Source organism: Aphelocoma coerulescens, chromosome 2 (assembly GCF_041296385.1).
Source record: "Aphelocoma coerulescens isolate FSJ_1873_10779 chromosome 2, UR_Acoe_1.0, whole genome shotgun sequence".
Lineage (NCBI taxonomy): Eukaryota > Metazoa > Chordata > Aves > Passeriformes > Corvidae > Aphelocoma > Aphelocoma coerulescens.
The window spans coordinates 81,269,458-81,291,734 of NC_091015.1; the positions used below are offsets into that span (position 1 = coordinate 81,269,458).

General features: G+C 43.2%; 3 protein-coding genes across 17 annotated transcripts in view; all 3 read right to left on the reverse strand.

Annotated features, from left to right (window-relative positions):
• Positions 1-891: 891 nt before the first annotated feature.
• On the reverse strand, positions 892-9,870 carry LOC138106897 (leukocyte elastase inhibitor-like). 8 transcript variants are annotated; one of them, XM_069008239.1, is made up of 7 exons: positions 9,589-9,870; positions 7,864-8,039; positions 5,620-5,757; positions 4,693-4,810; positions 3,949-4,091; positions 3,086-3,253; positions 892-2,425 (listed from the first exon to the last, which is right to left on the reverse strand). In XM_069008239.1, exons 2-7 carry the CDS (start codon positions 8,029-8,031, stop codon positions 2,024-2,026), a joined length of 1,137 nt encoding a protein of 378 aa, XP_068864340.1. In that variant the 5' UTR covers positions 8,032-8,039; positions 9,589-9,870; the 3' UTR covers positions 892-2,023. The 8 variants fall into 8 exon arrangements, with proteins under 8 accessions (XP_068864340.1, XP_068864342.1, XP_068864341.1 ...); XM_069008241.1 differs by lacking the exon at positions 9,589-9,870 and adding an exon at positions 9,377-9,546; XM_069008240.1 differs by lacking the exon at positions 9,589-9,870 and adding an exon at positions 9,149-9,226.
• A 442-nt stretch (positions 9,871-10,312) lies between these two features.
• Positions 10,313-18,066, reverse strand: LOC138106896 (serpin B6-like). Of its 7 annotated transcripts, none has more exons than XM_069008238.1 (8): positions 17,966-18,066; positions 17,080-17,170; positions 16,493-16,670; positions 15,478-15,615; positions 14,741-14,858; positions 14,362-14,504; positions 12,150-12,317; positions 10,313-11,468 (listed from the first exon to the last, which is right to left on the reverse strand). In XM_069008238.1, exons 3-8 carry the CDS (start codon positions 16,658-16,660, stop codon positions 11,064-11,066), a joined length of 1,140 nt encoding a protein of 379 aa, XP_068864339.1. In that variant the 5' UTR covers positions 16,661-16,670; positions 17,080-17,170; positions 17,966-18,066; the 3' UTR covers positions 10,313-11,063. The 7 variants fall into 7 exon arrangements, with proteins under 7 accessions (XP_068864339.1, XP_068864332.1, XP_068864334.1 ...); XM_069008231.1 differs by having other exon boundaries at positions 17,061-17,170; XM_069008233.1 differs by lacking the exon at positions 17,966-18,066 and adding an exon at positions 17,866-17,930 and having other exon boundaries at positions 17,061-17,170.
• A 229-nt stretch (positions 18,067-18,295) lies between these two features.
• LOC138106898 (serpin B6-like) overlaps positions 18,296-22,277 on the reverse strand; it is a 43,164-nt gene continuing 39,182 nt past the window's right edge. For both annotated transcript variants that reach the window (XM_069008251.1, XM_069008250.1), the window contains exons 7-8: positions 20,513-20,680; positions 18,296-19,581 (exon numbers count right to left, since the gene is read on the reverse strand). In XM_069008251.1, coding sequence (XP_068864352.1) covers positions 19,177-19,581; positions 20,513-20,680 — 573 coding nt within the window. In that variant the 3' untranslated portion in view covers positions 18,296-19,176. The remainder of the gene's footprint in view (positions 19,582-20,512; positions 20,681-22,277) is intronic.

The window sequence follows — 22,277 nt, forward strand, 5'->3', positions numbered from 1 at the left end:
ATATGGCAGGGGAATATTGGCCAGTAAGCTTGCTGGGTTTTTTTTAAATTGTTGGATGTGAAGCTGATTTTATTGAGATTTTTATTGCCAAGACTTTATTTTGTGCACCCTGTCTGTAGAAAACTAAACTTGTCTCAATGTAATGGTTCAGATACCAACACAATAGATACAGAGAGACATCAGTCTCCTCATAAGGCTACGCTGATTTGTACAATTATGCAAGGTTTTATCTTTCTTCTGATTTCCTGGTAATTACTGCTCTAACAGCCTTCAGTCATGTATCTTGCATGCATTGACTGAGTTTGTGCCAATAAAGATAAGGATGTAATTAAAATAGTTTTTGAGCCTTGCTTTGGCAAACCCCATCTGTGGCAGCAGCATCTTTTTTTGCTAAAATGCTGAAGACAAGGTCCAGAAACCCAGAACTAACCCAACATCAAAGTGTTCCAAATTTTTACATGGGTTTTTTGCTAGTACTTTTTGTTTGCAAGGTACTGGGTTTTCAGTGTCGTGTTTTTGAAGGGGTGCATTCACATCTGCAGGCTGCAATACGCTCTCTCTCCTTTGCAAACCTACCAGAGCCTTTGCAACTGGGTATTGCAGACCAAATGCTTGTGCCATTTCATAAATCCGTGACTGCCCCTGTTCCCTGTGGGGGTGAGCAGCTTGGCTCACACTTCCAGGGGAAGCTGCTGGTTCATGCAATCATCTCTTCTATTGAGCAATTTGGTTTTCAGTATTTTCACCTACTCTGAACGACTTCAGACAGCTGGTCGCACCTGCTGCACCAGTGGTTTTCTTTGGATCTGCTCTTCAGACTGTTATTTTGGTACTCTGAAATACTAAACTGCATGCAAAAAATCACTTTTTGGAACAAAAGTTTAAGTAGAAGACTTTTATTTCTTGCTTAAAGACAAGATTAAAATACAGTTTGCAATTATATAAATTATTGTGTCCCACTCTGAGCTGAGGTTGTACACATAAATGTTACAGTACCCAAGATAACAAGCAAATAACCTCCAAAAATAAACACAGAACACAACAGTATGTAATGACACTGGCTCCCAGGAATAAGGCTGTGGTACAGTACCAGAGATTTGAGCATAAAGAGGCAGTAGAAGTCAGCTCAGTAAATGTAGAATCCTTGTAAATAAAGAAGCACATCAGATAGTTCTTGCAGATCACACCCAGTCATCCTCTGGGAAGCTAAAATATCTTTTGGGAATGATATAGGTTCTGGTCAGAATCTAATGTCATACTGACAGTTTCTGAACTTTTGAAAAGGCACCCAAAACCTCTAATCCCTGAAAAATGTTCATGTTTTCAGTAACTAGAATGGCATCAGTCTGTAAGTTTTAAAAATCCTCTTTAAACATCTCACCTGAAGTTCTTACTCATTTTTTCCCTTCTCATTCAAAAGCTGTGTTGCAAGTTTTCTGGCTACTAACTTCAAGGGGTTACTTTTGTTTAAATAGCTTAATCCTTTCTCTATTAATAGATGTCTCTAAACAAATGTTATCTGACCTTCTATTTCATGACAGAACTGGGTAAACTCAGCTGTTCAAGACATGCCTTTTGGTGCCTAGAATGATTTCATTACAGTATTTTTGTAAAGCAAGATTTTAGGAGAGGAATAGTTTTGCAAGAACAACCTAGTATATGCATAAGGAGTGCCTGGATTATTAAGGAGTGACTGGTATTGCAACAGGGAGCTGTCGACACAGAATAACCCATGTGAGGATGCATAAAGGGTGATCCTGTGCTTTAAGAGACATGCATTCCTTCCAAGAAAATTTATTTCTGCTCCAATATTTCTTCTGCCTACAGTCAATATTTTCCTTGTTTAATTAAAAATTATGTCAATCTCAAGAAAAAAATATAAATTACTCCTATAAATTTTGCCAGGGTTGTTTTAATGGGAAAGGCAGAATCTCAGTCAAGTTACTAGGAACCCATGACAGGAGGATTAACTCAATCAGGAACAAAGCTTTCATTACCAATGCTGCAAATGCTAAGTTTTCTTTTATGGGGAAGCATATCTGCCCAAGAAAAGTATGTTTTGTGTTGGGTTGTGGCGAATAAAGAAAAGGAAAGGATGGTCAGCGTTGAAATCCTCTTCTATGACCATGCAGAGCATAGCAATGCCAGCAGTGGCAGCTGCAGCTTCCGTGCCTTCCTCGTTCACTTCCACAAAAGCCTTGTGGACAACTTCAGAGAGGAAGAGGTCACGTGCCCCTGACATTCCTGACAAGTCAGCCTTGCCACTGTCAAATACATCCAGCAAGCCCATAGCAGCTAAATCTGATTTAAGGTCATAGCTTTCTTCCAGCTTAAACTTTGGCAAACGCACGTGAACGTCAGCGGAATACAGATGCTCTGGACGTGTCCATTCCTGGAGCTTCTCTAAGGTAAGCTGCTTTTCCATCTAGAATTAAAAGGACAGAGATCATGACTTATCACCAGTGTAGTATTTCATTTTCAGTAACATTTATGAGGTTTTATTTATAGAACACTATTTTACAATGGTAAAGCAGCTATACAAAAGTGAACTACCCATATCTTTGATAGCTAAATAGAGATCAAAAAAATACTATTAAAATTAAGTGGAGTCAGTGCAGTTTTTACTTTACAAAGTAATGCAAAGTAATAGTTTACAAAGACATTTGCTTCTTGCTGCAGTGTACAGAAGGGAAAAACTTGCACCGACAGCAACCCAGTCTTCTTACTGTTTAATCTACTTGAATGGAGTTACCTAATTAAAAACAAGTAACAAAAATCATAATCAGAGAGCTCAAAGAAGCTGGCCCTTTAATGGAAAACAGTCTCACTACTTCACAGTTAAGAAAATAAAGACTTTCAAAGCTACTGAAAGACGAGACACATGAACACAAGCTAAAAAATCAGAACACAACTTCTCTTCCTGATGCAGTGCATCCATTTTTTCTTTATTGCTGTACTAGTAGAGAGTTGTCTAAAAATACACTTGATAGATCTGGTGCTCTGAGAACATGGGTTCATCAAGGCTTTAATTTTGAAAGGCTGAACTTAAGAACAGTGAACAACTGCATTAGCTTAGATGGGTCACCTTCTGCAGTCCAGTGGAGTCCTCTTCAGTGTCATCAGGTAAGAGGATGACCATACTAAGTTCTCTTCCATCGTAAGGCAGCTCTAAAACACGGATCTTCTCCTCAGGGATGTACCCAAAATTAAATTTTTTTTTCTGATACATCATTTTTACTGTCCTTCTTTCATTCTGGATGGATAAAAGGCACCAAAAGTAACAGTTAAGGAAATACTCATTTGAAGAGCTGATAGGAAACAAGTAAGTTAAAACTGCATTTTTGTAAACACTTTTCCTCCATTATATAACTGCTTTTTCCAGACTTCTGATTCCTTGTTTAATAAGAGTTTCTTCTGAAGAAATAACCTGTTTGTATTATTTGGCTCTCCTTGGGCTTATATAGCACAGTCCTCACAGAAACTGAAAGAGTTTCTTCAAATTGCTTTGCCCAAAAATGAAAATGTTAAGCCAACAAAGATCAACTCTGTTTAGCATAAAGCAGAAGACTGCATACAGTAACTTGTAAATCTAATAACACAAACATAATATAGAACAAGAAGATGGGGCTTAATCAAAAATGTCCTGTCATTTTAATACTGCTTACAGACATCACAGACACAGTTCTTAGCTGATGATCTACTGCAGACAGAAATATCACTAAGTCCTAATCTATAGGTGAGAATTGTCCCTGATACTATTCCAGTAAGTGAGACAACAAATAGCTTGCTGAATGCAGAAAAATACTAAAATCCATAAACAATAATTAAAATATTCATAAATGACTTTGTATTTCTTAATTATTTTATCTGTAAGCAAAGCTTCACATTACTACCCATATTATCTGACCTCTCCATTACATGCATCCTACCAAGACATATCTGTATTACCTTATTTAACCGAAATGGTGCATCAGTGGTGTCAGCTTCTTGAAATTTCTCTGCCCAGTTCGCTTTGAAATAAATAGCATTCACCAGTACCAGCTTGGTCATGCTATCAACTGAGCCTTCAGACAGCAGATCAGGGATTTTGCCTTCAGAGGCAACAGAAAAAAAAGTTATAACAAAATCATGAAGTAAGTTGATGGCATATAAAACATACATAGAGAAATGGATGCCACAGAAATACTAAAATATAAAACTAATCTATACCTGTAATAACATGTATTTCAATACCTGCCTCACTACTTCACCATGCTTTTTAATAGTACACACCACTATAACTGTTGATACACAGTGATTTGTTGGAAATGTAATATTGTTAGTTTAAACTTTCACGTGCGACTCATCTACTCATCATACAAGAACTACAGAACACCCACATTAAGGAATACTGAATTTAGAAATTTATATACAATATGGACCAGGACTGATTTAAACAAATTCTCCAGCTCATCAGCTCCATGTTAAGGCATCTCTCCTGCACTCATGGCCTGAACACAAAAACAAAATGGAAAACTCTCAGGACTCATGGAACTGTTTAAATGTCTTGCCTATGTAATTTCTGGTTCTGTCCATGCATCAAATGAACATCCCAGGGCAGAATTAAGCTGTTGTAAAGACAGAAGAGAATAAAGCCCATTCCTGCTCCCAAGATATGAAACACTGCTGGTTATTAACAAAAAGGTAGTTTACCTTCAGTTTTCTCCTCGACCCACTGGTTAATTTCTTTCCTGGCTTTATCACAAGCCTGAAGGAAATCAACTGTAGCCAAATCAGCTCCATATAATTTCTGTGTATTAGTCAGGAAATCCTAGATTTTGGAATGATAAGAAGAGCTTTCACTGTATGCAGGTAAGAAAACATCTAATTATGAGGTGGATAAAGTGTACGCAGATTGTCACCTGCTCCGAGGTGGGGCTCTAACAGTGTTGCCTGGGCATTTCTAAAGTTAACAGGTTTTTTCCCCACTCTTAGAGTAAGCCTCATAGTGCACCAGCCATGTCTGGAGCTGATGGGATGCTTACTGCAGGTGTTGCAATATTTACCTATCATTCTCCTGAAACAGGCTCAAGCACAGCTAGGATAAAAGAAAACTCTCCAAAATAGCTGAAGGGGGGACAAAAATATCAACTTATGTGCACACAAAGTTATAATTCACTGGTGAAGTGGCATGTTTTTAAAACATATTGAATATGCCCTCCCAAATATATAACGTTTTCCAAAATATTTAAGTGATGTGGTACTACTCCAATGAAAATCCTAAAAAGCTGATTGCAACAGGAACAGAACTGGCTGCAACCTAAAAAGCTGGTTGCAACAGAGTGGGATGTTATGATAGTCACTGTAAGTTAAGAACATAGACAAACAATTCTTCTTTTGAGGCCAAGCACAGCAGAAGTGAACAAGAAAAGAAAAGGGTTTGCTGTGTTACACCCCTTAGCTGAGAAGCACAGATGCCCACAGCTATGGAAATGCACATGGCAAGTATGAAATACTTTTGTCAACTGCCCAGTAATGTTTAGAAATATGCCTGGCAATAGTTCTACTTCATAAATACTCAAGTAGCTGCATTTTCCCCCCAGGTCCCACCACGTGCCATCCTGATGTGCACCACTGTACCGGCAGAAAGCTGTAGGACTTCTCTCCAAAGAGCCGGCTGGCCAGCCGCAAGAGATAGGGAGCATTGCTTCTGTTTATATCCATAGTCAGAGCCTGGAATCTTGAATGAACATCTTCAACTTTGTCAAGATGAAGTGTCTGAAATAAAAGAAATGAACTAGCTGCTGTTAATATTGCCTTAAAAGAACATAGGGTGTCTCTGCAGGGTAGGTCTGATGCAGCAGGGCAGGATCCAGTAGGTAGGCTGAAGAAAGAGAAAGGAAAAGGCTGGAAGCTGCTTAGAGACTTCTGTAACTCTCAAAGAATGAATCAAACTGTCCCTGGGTGCTACGCTGCCCCTGTCAGCCACCTGTATTGTGCTCCTGGTTTGTACACAGTCACAGATGAAGCTCCTGATCACAACCCTTCTTGATCACAACTCTTCGGGGATGTACCCAAAATTTAATTTCTGATACATAATTTTCACTGTCTTTCATTCTGGAGAGATAAAAGGTACCAAAAGTAACAGTCCTGTCTGTATTTCTGTGGGCCTCTCCTCTGTGGGCCACTGGGCCCAAGAACTCATTCCCAGGTGAGGAATCAAAAAGAGATGATGCCATGGAGACTCCTTTGCTTTCTTGGTTCCCCCTTTGGCCCAAGGGAACCTGGGCTTGTATATTTTCAGAATATACAATCTACTAACACAGGTGAGGTATTAAGAAAACTTAGAGCAAGAATCTTCTATAATTTTATGAAAATATAATTCCATAAATACATATATACTCCACAGATACTTTTTTTACATATAAATATATATATATTAAGAAAGTATTAGCTTTAAATCAAATGCATTTCTACAATTTCTCTTTACCAGTACCTGCTTTTCCAGAGGCAAGCTGGCTGGCCAAGGCTTATAGATATGACAGCAGAAGCTGCCAGACCTCATAGACAGGGAAGGCTACACCAAAGAAGGAACATTCACATTCCAACTTAACCCATGCATTTCCCAGTAGGGGAGACTGCTGTGAAGCAGTCATTGGATTCAAAGGAAAGCCTTCCCTTTGTCTCATTGGGTTTTTGCTCAGGCCTTGCTGACCATCTCAGTGCAAGCTGTGCTGTACAGATGAATGGCTGAGCAGGAACATCACAGAGGCAACCTTACAATAGCGTCATGATCCCGGAAACAAATTTCTCTGTGCTTGCAAATAGCTCTCGACAGTTACTAATTGCTGCCTCTTTAATTAGCATTGTGTTCATAAGTGAAGTATTATGGTACAGGAACATGTCCTGCTGAGGGTGACTGTGTTGAAAGACATTTATTTTCCCCCCCAAGTTGATTTTGCATGATTTCTGCTGTCAGTAGGTTTGTCCTAGGTGGGGCTGTCAGTCTGATTACATGAAATATGTTCAAAGTCTGTTTGAACAAGTAGTGGGAAAGTAATTTTATTGAGTAAGCACAGCAACACTCAACAGTATAAAAGAGTTCCTCCTAAAGTCCAGAATACAAAGGTGAAATTGTTCATAGGCAAGCTCACAATGATGACTGCACTGAGCAGACTCATACGCCCTTTTACAGGCGGTAGCCTGGTGAGGGTGCAAAAATAACAGTGACTGAGTCCCTTCCATGACAGAGGTTTCAGGGGAAAATGGCACACTCCTATGTGCACCATTTTTGCAATTTATAAGGAGGCTTTTTTTTTAACTATCCTGCTCAACCTAAGGCTATGATAAGGATAACCATGCAGGCTGAGATACCTGAGTGCCTGGCTGATAGTAAGACATTGATATTCAGGTAGCATCACCATGTATCATCATAATTGTTACACTTAATACCTATAACACCATCGATTGCTACTGTGTTTTTTACAAAACACACAGAGTTACTAACAATGAGCACACCACTGGTGATCTTGTATTATGAAGTAATAGTTTGTCAAAATGTCTCATGAAAACTCACAAAGCCTCGCTGCTGGAAATTATGATCAATTTGAAAGGAGACTGACTAATGCAGTTAGTTTCCTCCTTTAAGAATTAACAAGGGAAATTAAATGAGCAACAAGGGCCATAAAAAATACAGGCAGAGGGCTCTGGAGCAGGGTAGGCAGAGAGTGATTAACTGCAGAGTGTGAGGAAGACTCAGTGTGCATGACAGAAATCTTGTCCTGATCACATAAAAATACCCTCATTTCATCTTTCCTCTTCTAAAACACAACCATTTTAAATGTAAATAAAATATTAAATTAATGACCCTTTTATTTTACTAACCTTCAACACCTGGGCTTCTGTGTTACCTTTGGCCCCTAAAAGGACCATGGCCAGAGCAGCAGAGATACTGACAGGAGAAAAGAAGACATTTCCTGTTGGGTTGGCCTCACTAAACCTTCTGAGCAGATCAAGTGCAAATCTGCTGTTGGCAGTAGGCAGGTTCTCCATGGTTATAGCTGAAAAATAAAACATTTGATAAGGACCTGGGAAACAATCTTCAAACATCTTGTCTAACCTTGTGTGACCCACACAGTAAAGACTGGATTAAACTGGATGCAGCTGCTTACAGAAACAGCAAGACTATCATTATCGGTGCACCTTATTCTTTAAAAAAACAAAATCAGTCACATTGAAAACGCAGGGGATTTTCTCCATGGTAATTGTATATTCCAACCTTCTTTATCATACTAACTTTAAAGACATTATTTTTAAAAAAATTTCCTGCCTGCAGGTCTGAAATTGGAACTATATGTGCTGGTAAGACGGCAAAAGTCCCTCAGCCTCACAGACCCAGGACACATCAGGGTTCTCCTTCCTGCAGCATTCCCTCTGCTCCTCTACCTGCATCCTGCACAGAGGACATTCAAAATATCTGCTCAGGGACACTCAGACGCCTCTCAACAACCTGCCCGTCTTCATGGCACAAACCCCATGTCCCCGAGCTGTGTCAATCCCCACTCTCTGACTTTCAGCAGCAGAGGGTACGGCTGTCCCCGGCCTGCGCTGCCGAGAGCACTGGAGCTGCCTGCCTGCCGCATCCAGGACCATCGGGACACGGGCGGGAGCCCGGGGCTCCGGGACCTGCGGGTGACCCACTGACCGGCGAGGACACAAGCGAAGCGCAGAACAGACAAAGCCTCAGGGCTGACACTGAGCAGCGATGCATTTTGGGGAGATGCTCAAGAGCAGGCCCTTGGAGAAGGGTGAAAGGTGCAAGGGCCGGCTCAGGCACAAAACCCCACCCAAGGGCAGTGGCGGTACCGCAGGATGCTGTGCAACCTTCCTGCTCGCCCAGCTCAGATTCCGGCTACTCTGTGCTTGCTTGCAGCCGGACTCTTGTTTTTTTCTTCTCCGGAGCCAGCTGAGTGGAGGAGTTTACACCAAAATTTGGGTATTTCCTGCACTTTCTACAGCAATTGCAAAATACCGCTATGGGCTCCCTCCGTGCCAGACAGATAAACACCCGGCAGCTTTGCGACGTTCTTATCGAGCTATAGGCTAAAGAAAGCCCACCAACATCCCTAAAAATATCCAAGCCCCAAGGCGTGCTTTCACTTTCGCTTACCTACACGTCACTGCGCAAGCCTTTCACCCAAAGCAGCTGCTGGACAGTGCCCACCCCCGGTGCCCGAGAAGCGCCTCCCACCCCGCACAGACCCCGCCGCTGAGGGGGCGAGGAAGAATTTCCCCTTCTCGTCCCGTTACCGCCCCTTTCCCGTAGGATGTCCCGGGGGCAGGGGCTGGGACAGCCCCGCGGAGCCCCAGCGCAGCCAAGGGCCGCTTGGCCGCCTACCTGCCAGGCAGCGGGGAGCGGAGCGGGATGGGATGGATCGGAAGGAGCCGAGCTGCGCAGTGACACCGCGCTGTCACCCGCGGGGACCCCGCCGGGGCGGGACGGGGGCGGGACGGCAGGTGTTACCTGCGGCCACTCCCGTCCGGGTGTCCCCGGTTTCCCGGCTGAGAGACGAGGGAGCTTAGGGAGTGGAATTAACCAACAACCCCCACCTTCAGCCAGCGGTAAGAGATCCAGGTGTTTTAGACCCCGGGACAAGGACACGCCGGCTGCCTAGGGAGGCTTGTCTCTGCCTTCCGACCCTGTGTCTCTATTTACACTCATCTTTTATAAAGTTATTTCGCTTGGTTTTTCATTCCAAAGAAAGTAACTGCATGGAGAGTTTTCTTTGGTGTATCGCGATCTTTGCTCTCCATCAGCCCTCGGTCTCGCTCCCAGGACGTCCCCACCCATACTACCCATATTGGTTTCAGGTGTATAGCATCAGCCCTTTAACGGGACTGTATGGAATGCGTCCTGGTGACAGACATGTCGGCTCTCACTCCTCTCCCCTGCAAATAATGCTTTTATTTGCTTCCCCTGAGACAGCTGGGTTACTGTGCGCTGAATGAAGGATGTGCCCATCTACCACCTTTTGGGTAATGTCTATCAAGCCTTGATTTGAACCTGTGCAAGATCCAAGAGGAAGCATTGCAGTCCTGCCCAGAAAAAAACCCTATTATCTAGGGACCCCCTTGCTATAAATCCTTTCAGGGCCAACCACTAATGTATGGCAACCCAAGTAAGCACCTTGGGTTTCACTACCCAGAAAAATCTTGTGTTTAGTGATGAATTCCAAACAACCTACATAGAAGCTGGTATTACAAGAAATAATTGGGGGTTTCAGAAACTGGTTAAAAAATGTACTATTTATTGTGGAAAAAAGAAACAGACCACTACAGCAATTAGTTATTTATTATTCAAAAAACAGAAAGGGCAAAAAACATCCCTGTGTTGGGAAAGCTGTTTCAGCTTTGTCTTTGGTATTCTACAGTTAAACTACATTCTTTGTTAAGGGACCAGAACCAGGTGACAGGTAAGGAACTAAGGATCTTCTGTGGTGATGGTTCTCACCCCATAAATACCCTGTAAGGACATAGGCTGCAAAAACATTTTTGCCTAAGTGCTTCTCCAGTTATTAGCCAAAAAAACACAGCTAGGCAGGATGCTCAGCAATACCTGGAACAGGCTGCCAAACACTCCTTTCAGCTCCAGGGAATGTATCAAGGCACTCAATGGATGAGTCTGGAAGGTAAAAGGGGAGGGCAGCTGCAAATGTGCTCCAGCCTTGTCACAAGCAAAAGTAACTTCTTCTCTCCCATGGGCTCTCACTGCCTGACTCTGCCTGCTGCACACCAAAAGTGAAGTCAAGCACAGAGGAAGCACTCAGAGAACAAGGGGGATGGTTCTTGTGTCAGCAAGAACCTGGAGACCTCTGCACCCAGGTGCAGGGGCAGGAGGGGTAGGACATGGCAGGTGCTGTGCTTGTCTAAGCAGCTCTGTCATTCCTGCCAAGCCCAAGATCAAGAGCACAGAAGAGGGTTCAGGCACGGCTGAAAGAGACAATTAGTGCAAAAGGAGTCACCCTGTGCCAGGGAAATGTAAATTTATTGTGTGATGGCACCTATGCTGCCAAGACATCTCCTCCTTAGGGACAGCAAAATCTGCCACAGAACAGAATGCTGGAAGTTTTGTTGTGCCGGATGAAGAAGAGGAAGGGATGATCAGCAGTAAATTCTGGAACAATCATTGCACAGCACAAATTAATGACCAGCCCAGTGGCAGCAGCTGCTTCAGTGCCTTCTTCATTGACTTCAACAAAGGACTTGTGAACCACTTCAGAGAGCACCAGTTCGTTGCCAGATGAGATTCCTGAGAAGTCTGCCTTCCCCAAGTCAAATGCATCAAGCATTCCCATGCTGCTCAGAAGGGGTTTCAGATCATAACTTTCTTCCAGTTTAAATCTCGGTAAAGACACCCTCACCTCTATAGTCTTCATCATTTCAGGACTGATCCAAGCCATCAGCTTCTCACATGTAAGTTCTCTTTCCAGCTGAAGAAAAATTCCAATTTCATTAATTACTTAATTACAAAGAAAATTGAGTCAATATTACAGAGCCAAAGTAGTGATTACTGTGTGTTTGTGCACACAAAACATGACATGCATCTTTTTCTTCCCAGCATTAAGCACGAGGACTGGGGTTTTTTTTAATTTTCATTTTTAATATGGGAATAAAAGGCACAGAAAACCTTAGTAATAGACTCCTTGTCCAGAGTGCCAAAGAGCCCACACTTGTATCCTATCCTCACCACAAAAGAGATCCTGACCTTTCCTGTGAGCATCAATCCAGGCACTGAGCCACACACCACCTGCCAGCTGCTCAGCACAGAAGATCTATAGGATGAGCCACCGGACTTCCAAAGAGCCCACCCAAAATCCCCCTCCCCACAATCCATCATCACCAGACTGTGCCTTCACCACAACCACAGCTGACCTCTGCTCCTGAGCAGCACCAGCTCTTCTTCCAGAGCCTCTGGCTAAGGGAGCAGCACACAGCCTGAGCAGCACTGACACCGAGAGGGGCAGTCGCTTTGGGGACAGGGAGGAGAGGGACATTTCTGCTGGCACCAGGGACACAATCGCTCTGGAACTGAACTGCAGGTCTCTGTGCAATAGCAGACTTTCTTCCCTGGAAGGATTCAGGCTGTCTTTGCACTCAGCTCAACAACTTACTCTTTCCAAGCCTGTGGATCCATCCTGGATTGCATCAGGGAGCAGGATGATCATGCTCAATTCATTACCCACATAAGGGAGCTCAAGGATTTTGGTCTGGAAGTCCCCAATATAGGTCATGTTAAATGTGTCCTTCTTGAACATCATCTGCACAGGTCTGGTTTCATTCTAGAAATACAGAGATGTCAACAGTTAGTGCTGAGCTACTCTGCTGGTCTCACACTACAAAGCAGGCAGCCTGTTACTCCAGGCTTTTTAGGATTTGACCAAAGACAACTGATCACACACCACAGAGTGCAGCCCCACCACTGCCTTTTGTAAATAAATAAAAATCCCTGAGATTTCATTTTTAATTACTAATGTAGAAATGTCTTTGAAGATTCCTTTAAAGCAAATACGTGTCCTTGCCCTTTTGTTCACTTAACAACTAGTGACAAACACTAAACTGAGCTGGTAGTAAGTAGGAGCTATGTTCTTTGCTGTAAATGAATAAGTCACTTCAATGCATGGATCTTCATTTTTAGCCCATGCGGTTCCAAGCGCTACAACAACGACTTAAAATATTTTTAAATGTATCTACTAAAACTACCAAGAAAGTGAGAGTATTGTTTTGAATTCTTAAAATTTATAAGGATACTAAGAAGGGGGGAGAATTTATTCTCATTTGCATTCTCTACTATCTTACTCCATTTCCACATGGAGCATCAGCTACTATTGTTTGCATCATTATTTTCCTTCTTTCAGTTTCACTGCTTTCTCCCTTACCTTCATGAGATTATCACACAAGTAGATTTTTGTTATTGAAGTAATGCTCATTGGAATAATGCCCAGAGAGAATATGGCAGACATTATTTTGCAGCAGCAATGACACATAAAAAGAATCGATATGCAAAAGAAAAGCTACACAGAAAGAGAAAATCATCCAGCGAGTCATAAGAAGTGCAAGAGTCACAGAAATAATTTCACAGGATATTGGAAAGGTTCCTGGGATGTCAAAGTAACTCCTTGTTATAGAACAGGATGTAAATAACTAGCTTAAGACTTTTCAGCTTACACTTCGGATTTCCAATTGTTCATTGAGGACAGAGCATCAGGAACCGAGTCAATCCAGCAGTCTCTGAACTGCTCTTGTAAGAGAGTATGGGGTGACCAGAAACACTCCCTTATTTAAAAAGTGCTAGTGGCACTTTAAAGCAGTCTTGGATTTATTTCACCACTGGGGAGGGACAGTTTCAAGACAGGCATGAGGGCTTCCATTTTCCACAGTGGTTGCTTCAAGCAGCCGAGTTAAGGAAGGCACATTCCCAGTTCTTGTTAATGACACCTGGAGGCCAACCCAGGGCCACAGGGGATCCTGAGGGGCAGCCATGGCCTGCCCATGCCAGTGGCCAAGTCTTCCTCAAGAGCACTGATCTACTTCTAAAACCAAGACTGCAGAGCACAGACATGTTAAAAGGACTTTTCTTTTTCCCCATCTATTTTGGATTGGCTCAGGGGCAGAAATGCAGCAAGAAAGCTCTGACTGAAGAAGACTTCAATTCACAAGCTTTCACACCTGTCGTTGTCCTAGCTTAAAGGTTCTAGTAATGATGTGAAAGTTCAGAGAAACTCAGCAAAGAGGGTGTTCATAGGAAAGGAAGGGGGCATAAGGGATCTCTTACAGCCAACCCAAGCTAACCCTGCTGGGAAGATTCAGTTTCTTCTTAAAGGTGTTCATTTCAGACTGCTTGAGGGGAACAGACTTTGCTTGTTGTTGCAAAATGATTAAAGGATCAGGGGCATGGGTCATTGATAGAATTATGGGATCAATAAAAGAACTGTACAAAGCAAAGGCCTGCAAGCAAAAACCTCCATGAGAAAATCCCTGTGTGAGAAACAGGCCTGAGAAACAAAAAAGGAGTTTTGAAGAGATGCAGCTGTGCAGATAAGATGTGCTTACCAGGAGAAGGGAGGGTGAACTCTGAATTCTTTTAATCATACCATAACTAGTAGAAGCTTGCCAATGTAGTCTAATTATGTAGAAGCAGAAATGCACTTTGATAGGTTTTAAGCCACTTAAGAGTTAACAAGCTGGTATACTATATAAGTGCCTCTGGATTGCTAATAAACTGAGCTTGCTTTTATCAACCATATTGGCTGGTCTGCAATTCCTCCCCCCGCCAGAGTCCACGGACCTTTTCCAACAGCTCGTCAGCATTTCTGCACATCATACCTTATTAATTCGGAATGGCCTTTCTGTGGTTCTCTCTTTGTCAAACTGCTTTTCCCAGTTGCCTTTGAAATAGATGGCATTCACCAGCACAAGCCTGGTCAGGGAATCCACAATCCCCTCTGCCAACAGGTTCTGGATTTTACCTTTATGATACAAAGGAAAAAACCACACTTTTAATAGGTTGAAATGGATCTAATCCAAGATCCAAGACAGCATCTACTCTGCAAGACATATGAAATAGAGAACAGAATTCTGTACCAGACACAGCAACAGCTCTGCCTTTGGGTGCTTTGAATTCACAATCCTATATCCTGAAAGGGGCGTTCACCCAAGAGGTGGCTGCCATTAAACACAACTGGGCACTTGGCAAAGCACTCACCTTCAGTCCTTTCCTCTACCCAGCCATTGATTTGTTTCCTGGAATCCTCCCAAGCATGCATGAAGTCGGTCTGCTCTAGGCCAGCATGGTAGGATTTCTCACTCGACTCTATAAATGACTAACAGGGACATTCACAACAGATTTTCAGCAAGAAGATTTACTCTCATTCAGACACAGATGATTCTTACATTCCCCAAGGAAATCTGCCTCCTTTCTTTCCCCAGCTTCATATTGAGCCTTGTAAGTTCTGGCTAACAAGTTCTTTCTAGGATTTATAACTCTTCTTTGAACCAGGAATTGTTACTAAATCAATTGGCTTTAACACTCTACTACAATCTTCTACTGAAACTTCAATGAAAATAATGTGGCTATTTCTTTCTTGTTTTTCTTTTAGGCTTCAGGAACATGACATAGGATTTTTTAAGTTTCTTTGTAAGACTTTTGCTAAGAGATACATCAGCCATTTGTCCCTGAGCCAATTATATGAATGGAACACAGAACCCTCAAGTGTAGAAATTCATGGATTTTACCCTGCTTTGCCATATTCAGATCACAGGTTATCTAAAAGGAGATTCTCCACCAAGTTCTGACACCAGGCTCTGGCAGAATCTATTGCACTCCTGGCTCTCAGCACAGAAAACTTGGAAGGCAAACCCCAAGGCTGCCTTTCTCCTCTAGAGGAAAGAGGTAGCAAGTACATTATCCTAAGAAAGGCCACAAATTTAATGGCTACTTACTGGAAGGAACTCAAATGTCTTTTCTCCATAGAGCCGGTTTGCAGTTCTCAGGATGTATTTGGTGTTTGGATCATTAATTTCAGAGAGAAGGGATTGATACCCACTGTGAGCATCCTGGGCATTGTTCAGAGAAAGCACCTGCACAAAGACAAACATCCACAGTGCTTGTACAAGTAATGAAGTTGGGAGCAGCAGAGTCAGCAGTCCTCATCTTCCTTCCCTCAAGGAAGCACTAGAGGATCACAGAATGGCTGAGGTGGGAAGGGACCTGTGGGGACAAGCTGGTCCAAAGCCCTGCCCAAGCAGGGACACCTAGAACTGGGAGCCCAGGACTGTGTCCCGATGGATTTTGAGTCTCTCCAATTATGCAAACAGTATAAGTTTTTGAGAAACTTCCATAAATATAAATGGAAACAAACCGGGGCTTATACTCCTCTCCCAGTTTGCAAAGGAAGCAAACATCAGCACCAAAACGACTGATTTTGCACTTAATATTGTCAGTTCCTACATAGAACACAGGCCAAGTCATGTTTCCTACCTGAGCAATTTCTTAAAAAGGAGGTAAACAGGTTGCAGTTACCAGTTTGAAATTTGTACTGTGGGATTTTTTTAGTATTTTTTGAGTGCCCAGCTTCATTTTCAGAACATGTATCATGTGATATTAACCCCAAGCAAGGAAGCAAAAGAAAATACTTTATGCAGCCACTAATTGATCAAACCAATAAATAAATCCCAGGTACCTCCCAAATACACATTAAAGAAGATCTGTCTCAAAAAACACAAAAACCTCCACACAACAAAACCCAGGAACCTCTTCATTTCATAATGAACAAAGCTCACGCTAGAAAACAATGGAGACAGGTTCTGCTTACACACCCACCAGAGGAATGGCTCTGCTCTCTCAGACTACAATGACAATCACAGTTTAGCACAAGGGCACGGCACAGACTGTAAGGCACATCTGTTCCTCATACACTCCCATCAAATGCCATCCAACAACTTTTTTTGGACCTACCTTTGTTATTTGGGCTTCAGTGCTACCTCTTGAACCCAGCAAAACCATGGACAAAGCAGAAGAAATACTCAGTGGCGAAAAGAACACATTCTGCCCACTTTTCTTCTCACACAGCTTTCTTAAGAGCTCCAGAGAAAAAGTGGTGTTTGCTGCACAGAGGCTTTCCATGCTCCCGAGCCTGGGACATAAAACACAGAACAAGAACGGATCAAACTTTTTGGAATACAAAAAGTTGTTTCTCTCTTTTACACTTCCCTGCAGAAACTAGGCAACAAATGTCATGACTGGCTTGGAAAATTATCAGCTCACTGGAGACTGATTTGGTGGCACAAGCACCTGAAATCCCATACTACATATTTGAGTTATTTTACCAGTTTAGAGTCTGCTTCTGGATTTCAATCCCATATTCACACAGTGGGATATCTTTTGAGGTGGTCAGGCACAACAGCATTTTGTTCAAGACTTACTGAAAGAAGTCTCTCTTGACTTCACACAGAAAATAATTTGCTTTTATAGGACAACCTGAGCCAAAGTTAGACAGCAGAATGATAGAATTACCAACTCTTACCTTCTGTAAGTCTACAGACCTTCAGAGGTGCCTGCAGCTTGCTTCTATGTGTGCACACTGGGTTTTAAACCTATCAGCCAGGCTGGCAGATGTCAGCAGAGCTACTTTGGCTATGAAAAGCAAGAATTTCATTGTAACTGCAACATTCTCTGGGAAAAAAAAAAACAAAAACAAAAACAAAAAAACCCCAACCAAAAAAACCAAACCAACAAAAACAACAACAAAAAAAATCAACAAAAAACCCACAAACAAACAAAAACCCCCAAACCTGATACCCTGCAACCTAGCAAAAGAAAAAACCAACAATACCCCAAACTAAAAACCCCAACCAAACAAATATCACTCACATTTGTAATACCATATTTCTTCCCCACATAACTCATATATCCCAACATTACTTATCACTCCAAGTTCATAGCATTATTAAAAAAAAAAAAATTCCTTGCCATCTAACTGGAAATTGGAAGCATTTGTGCTGGCAAGAATGGAGGTTAAAATTCTTCATCCTCACAGACCCTGCACACCCACACATCTGACTCACACAGCAGCTTTCCCCCGCTTCTTAAGGCAGAACTGCCAGATTCGCTGCTTCCTTTCAGATTCAATTACGAAGTTTGCATCAGAATCTCCGTCTTTCCTGCACTGCCCTCCCACAGGAATTGTCTCTGTTAGCTCTCTCCTGAAGACACACAATCGCACGGCAACTTTGCAATGCTCTCTTAGCAAACTCTGTGCTAAAAAACCCCAACAACAACAGCCCCCCGACCCAATCTAAACCACTACCCCAAGGCGCGCCTTGCCTTGCCTTGCCTTGCCTTTCCTTTCCCTTTCCCTTCTCCTTTCCTTTCTCCTTTCCTTTCCGCACCCGTGCAAGCCTTGCTCCCAAACCCCCTCACAGCCCGCACCCTACGCCGCCCGAGAAGCGCTCCGATTTGGCGGAGAGAGAAAGAATTTCTGCATTCCTTCCCGATACCGCCCCGTTCCCGTTGGATGCCCCGCGGGCGGGGCCAGGGGCGGAGGCTGCCCCGCTCCCCTCCCGCCCCGCGCAGCCCCAGCGCAGCCGAGGCCGCTTGGCCGCTTCCCTGCCCGGCCGGCGACAACCGCGGCGGCAGCGCCCGCTGGGGCCGGGCAGCCACGCCGAACCCGCTGGGCTCTGCCGAGAAGCCTTCTCCTCATGCGACACACTGAAAAATACGTGTATAACTTAGGGTAGAAAAAGGAGAAACAGACCCACGCAGCGCTTGCACTTCTTTTATTATTCCAGGAACAGGACCCACAAAACACATCCCTCGTGTAAGGACAGCCCTTGCAGCTGTGTCTTTGGAATTATACAGGTAAGCTATGGTGTCCAAGAAAGTATTAACAGGATAAATATATAACAGTAGCAAAAGAAAAACCAACTCAAGGTTTTGTCATTCAAATATTCCATAGGCACCACGTGCCCTTTTGTTACATTCTTTAATAAAGGACTAGAAGCAGGTGACAGGGAATAAACCCAGGTGTCCTGGGGTGATTAAACAAAGGTACTCAGACCGCAAATACCTCACGGGACATCTGGTACAAAAGCATACTTCCATTCCCATTCTTGCCTAAGTGCTTCTCCAGTTATTAGCCAAAAAAAACACAGCTAGGCAGGATGCTCAGCAATACCTGGAACAGGCTGCCAAACACTCCTTTCAGCTCCAGGGAATGTATCAAGGCACTCAATGGATGAGTCTGGAAGGTAAAAGGGGAGGGCAGCTGCAAATGTGCTCCAGCCTTGTCACAAGCAAAAGTAACTTCTCTCCCATGGGCTCTCACTGCCTGACTCTGCCGGCTGCACACCAAAAGTGAAGTCAAGCACAGAGGAAGCACTCAGAGAACAAGGGGGATGGTTCTTGTGTCAGCAAGAACCTGGAGACCTCTGCACCCAGGTGCAGGGGCAGGAGGGGTAGGACATGGCAGGTGCTGTGCTTGTCTAAGCAGCTCTGTCATTCCTGCCAAGCCCAAGATCAAGAGCACAGAAGAGGGTTCAGGCACGGCTGAAAGAGACAATTAGTGCAAAAGGAGTCACCCTGTGCCAGGGAAATGTAAATTTATTGTGTGATGGCACCTATGCTGCCAAGACATCTCCTCCTTAGGGACAGCAAAATCTGCCACAGAACAGAATGCTGGAAGTTTTGTTGTGCCGGATGAAGAAGAGGAAGGGATGATCAGCAGTAAATTCTGGAACAATCATCGCACAGCGCATCATCATCACTGCAGCTGTCGCAGCAGCTGCTTCAGTGCCTTCTTCATTGACTTCCACAAAGGACTTGTGAACCACTTCAGAGAGCACCAGCTCGTTGCCAGATGAGATTCCTGAGAAGTCTGCCTTCCCCAAGTCAAATGCATCAAGCATTCCCATGCTGCTCAGAAGGGGTTTCAGATCATAACTTTCTTCCAGTTTAAATCTGGGTAAAGACACCCTCACCTCTGTAGAGTCCATCATTTCAGGATTGATCCAATCTGTTAGCTTCTCATATGTAAGTTCTCTTTCCAGCTGAAGAAAAATCCCAAATTTACTTAATTACAATGGGAATTGAGTCAGTCTTACACAAGCAAAAGAAGTGCTTATGGGTTTGCTTACACAGTCCATAAAATGCATCTTTTTTAGCAGGCTTAGTGTGTCTCAAGCCAAAATTGCAAGTTATACTTTTCACTTGAGAATATGGGCCCCACCAAGATCATTACCAAACATTTTTTTGGTAGGTACAATAAGGATCAATCTCCTCCATGTCAGGTCTACTTCTACAGAACATGTTAGATTGTTTGGGGTTTTTTTTAATTTTTACTTATGGTAAAGAAAGGCACAGAGGAACAGCTAACAAGGACCCAAAGAAACAAAACCTAGTTGTTCTATCTCTTTACCAAAGATTCATTCTTCAGGTCAATCAGCAGCATCATGAAAACAGTCTGCTCACAAGGCCCACTGCAGTCAGTGCTAGAAAACTTTAATAAACTCCTTGTCCAGAGTGCCAAAGAGCCCACACTTGTATCCTATCCTCACCACAAAAGAGATCCTGACCTTTCCTGTGAGCATCAATCCAGGCACTGAGCCACACACCACCTGCCAGCTGCTCAGCACAGAAGATCTATAGGATGAGCCACCGGACTTCCAAAGAGCCCACCCAAAATCCCCCTCCCCACAATCCATCATCACCAGACTGTGCCTTCATCACAACCACAGCTGACCTCTGCTCCTGAGCAGCACCAGCTCTTCTTCCAGAGCCTCTGGCTAAGGGAGCAGCACACAGCCTGAGCAGCACTGACACCAAGAGGGGCAGTCGCTTTGGGGACAGGGAGGAGAGGGACATTTCTGCTGGCACCAGGGACACAATCGCTCTGGAACTGAACTGCAGGTCTCTGTGCAATAGCAGACTTTCTTCCCTGGAAGGATTCAGGCTGTCTTTGCACTCAGCTCAACAACTTACTCTTTCCAAGCCTGTGGATCCATCCTGGATTGCATCAGGGAGCAGGATGATCATGCTCAATTCATTACCCACATAAGGGAGCTCAAGGATTTTGGTCTGGAAGTCCCCAATATAGGTCATGTTAAATTTGTCCTTCTTGAACATCATCTGCACAGGTCTGGTTTCATTCTAGAAATACAGAGATGTCAACAGTTAGTGCTGAGCTACTCTGCTGGTCTCACACTACAAAGCAGGCAGCCTGTTACTCCAGGCTTTTTAGGATTTGACCAAAGACAACTGATCACACACCACAGAGTGCAGCCCCACCACTGCCTTTTGTAAATAAATAAAAATCCCTGAGATTTCATTTTTAATTACTAATGTAGAAATGTCTTTGAAGATTCCTTTAAAGCAAATACGTGTCCTTGCCCTTTTGTTCACTTAACAACTAGTGACAAACACTAAACTGAGCTGGTAGTAAGTAGGAGCTATGTTCTTTGCTGTAAATGAATAAGTCACTTCAATGCATGGATTTTCATTTTTAGCCCATGCGGTTCCAAGCGCTACAACAACGACTTAAAATATTTTTAAATGTATCTACTAAAACTACCAAGAAAGTGAGAGTATTGTTTTGAATTCTTAAAATTTATAAGGATACTAAGAAGGGGAGAGAATTTATTCTCATTTGCATTCTCTATCTTACTCCATTTCCACATGGAGCATCAGCTACTATTGTTTGCATCATTATTTTCCTTCTTTCAGTTTCACTGCTTTCTCCCTTACCTTCATGAGATTATCACACAAGTAGATTTTTGTTATTGAAGTAATGCTCATTGGAATAATGCCCAGAGAGAATATGGCAGAAATTATTTTGCAGCAGCAATGACACATAAAAAGAATCGATATGCAAAAGAAAAGCTACACAGAAAGAGAAAATCATCCAGCGAGTCATAAGAAGTGCAAGAGTCACAGAAATAATTTCACAGGATATTGGAAAGGTTCCTGGGATGTCAAAGTAACTCCTTGTTATAGAACAGGATGTAAATAACTAGCTTAAGACTTTTCAGCTTACACTTCGGATTTCCAATTGTTCATTGAGGACAGAGCATCAGGAACCGAGTCAATCCAGCAGTCTCTGAACTGCTCTTGTAAGAGAGTATGGGGTGACCAGAAACACTCCCTTATTTAAAAAGTGCTAGTGGCACTTTAAAGCAGTCTTGGATTTATTTCACCACTGGGGAGGGACAGTTTCAAGACAGGCATGAGGGCTTCCATTTTCCACAGTGGTTGCTTCAAGCAGCCGAGTTAAGGAAGGCACATTCCCAGTTCTTGTTAATGACACCTGGAGGCCAAGCCAGGGCCACAGGGGATCCTGAGGGGCAGCCAAGGCCGGCCCATGCCAGTGGCCAAGTCTTCCTCAAGAGCACTGATCTACTTCTAAAACCAAGACTGCAGAGCACAGACATGTTAAAAGGACTTTTCTTTTTCCCCATCTATTTTGGATTGGCTCAGGGGCAGAAATGCAGCAAGAAAGCTCTGACTGAAGAAGACTTCAATTCACAAGCTTTCACACCTGTCGTTGTCCTAGCTTAAAGGTTCTAGTAATGATGTGAAAGTTCAGAGAAACTCAGCAAAGAGGGTGTTCATAGGAAAGGAAGGGGGCATAAGGGATCTCTTACAGCCAACCCAAGCTAACCCTGCTGGGAAGATTCAGTTTCTTCTTAAAGGTGTTCATTTCAGACTGCTTGAGGGGAACAGACTTTGCTAGTCAGCATTTCTGCACATC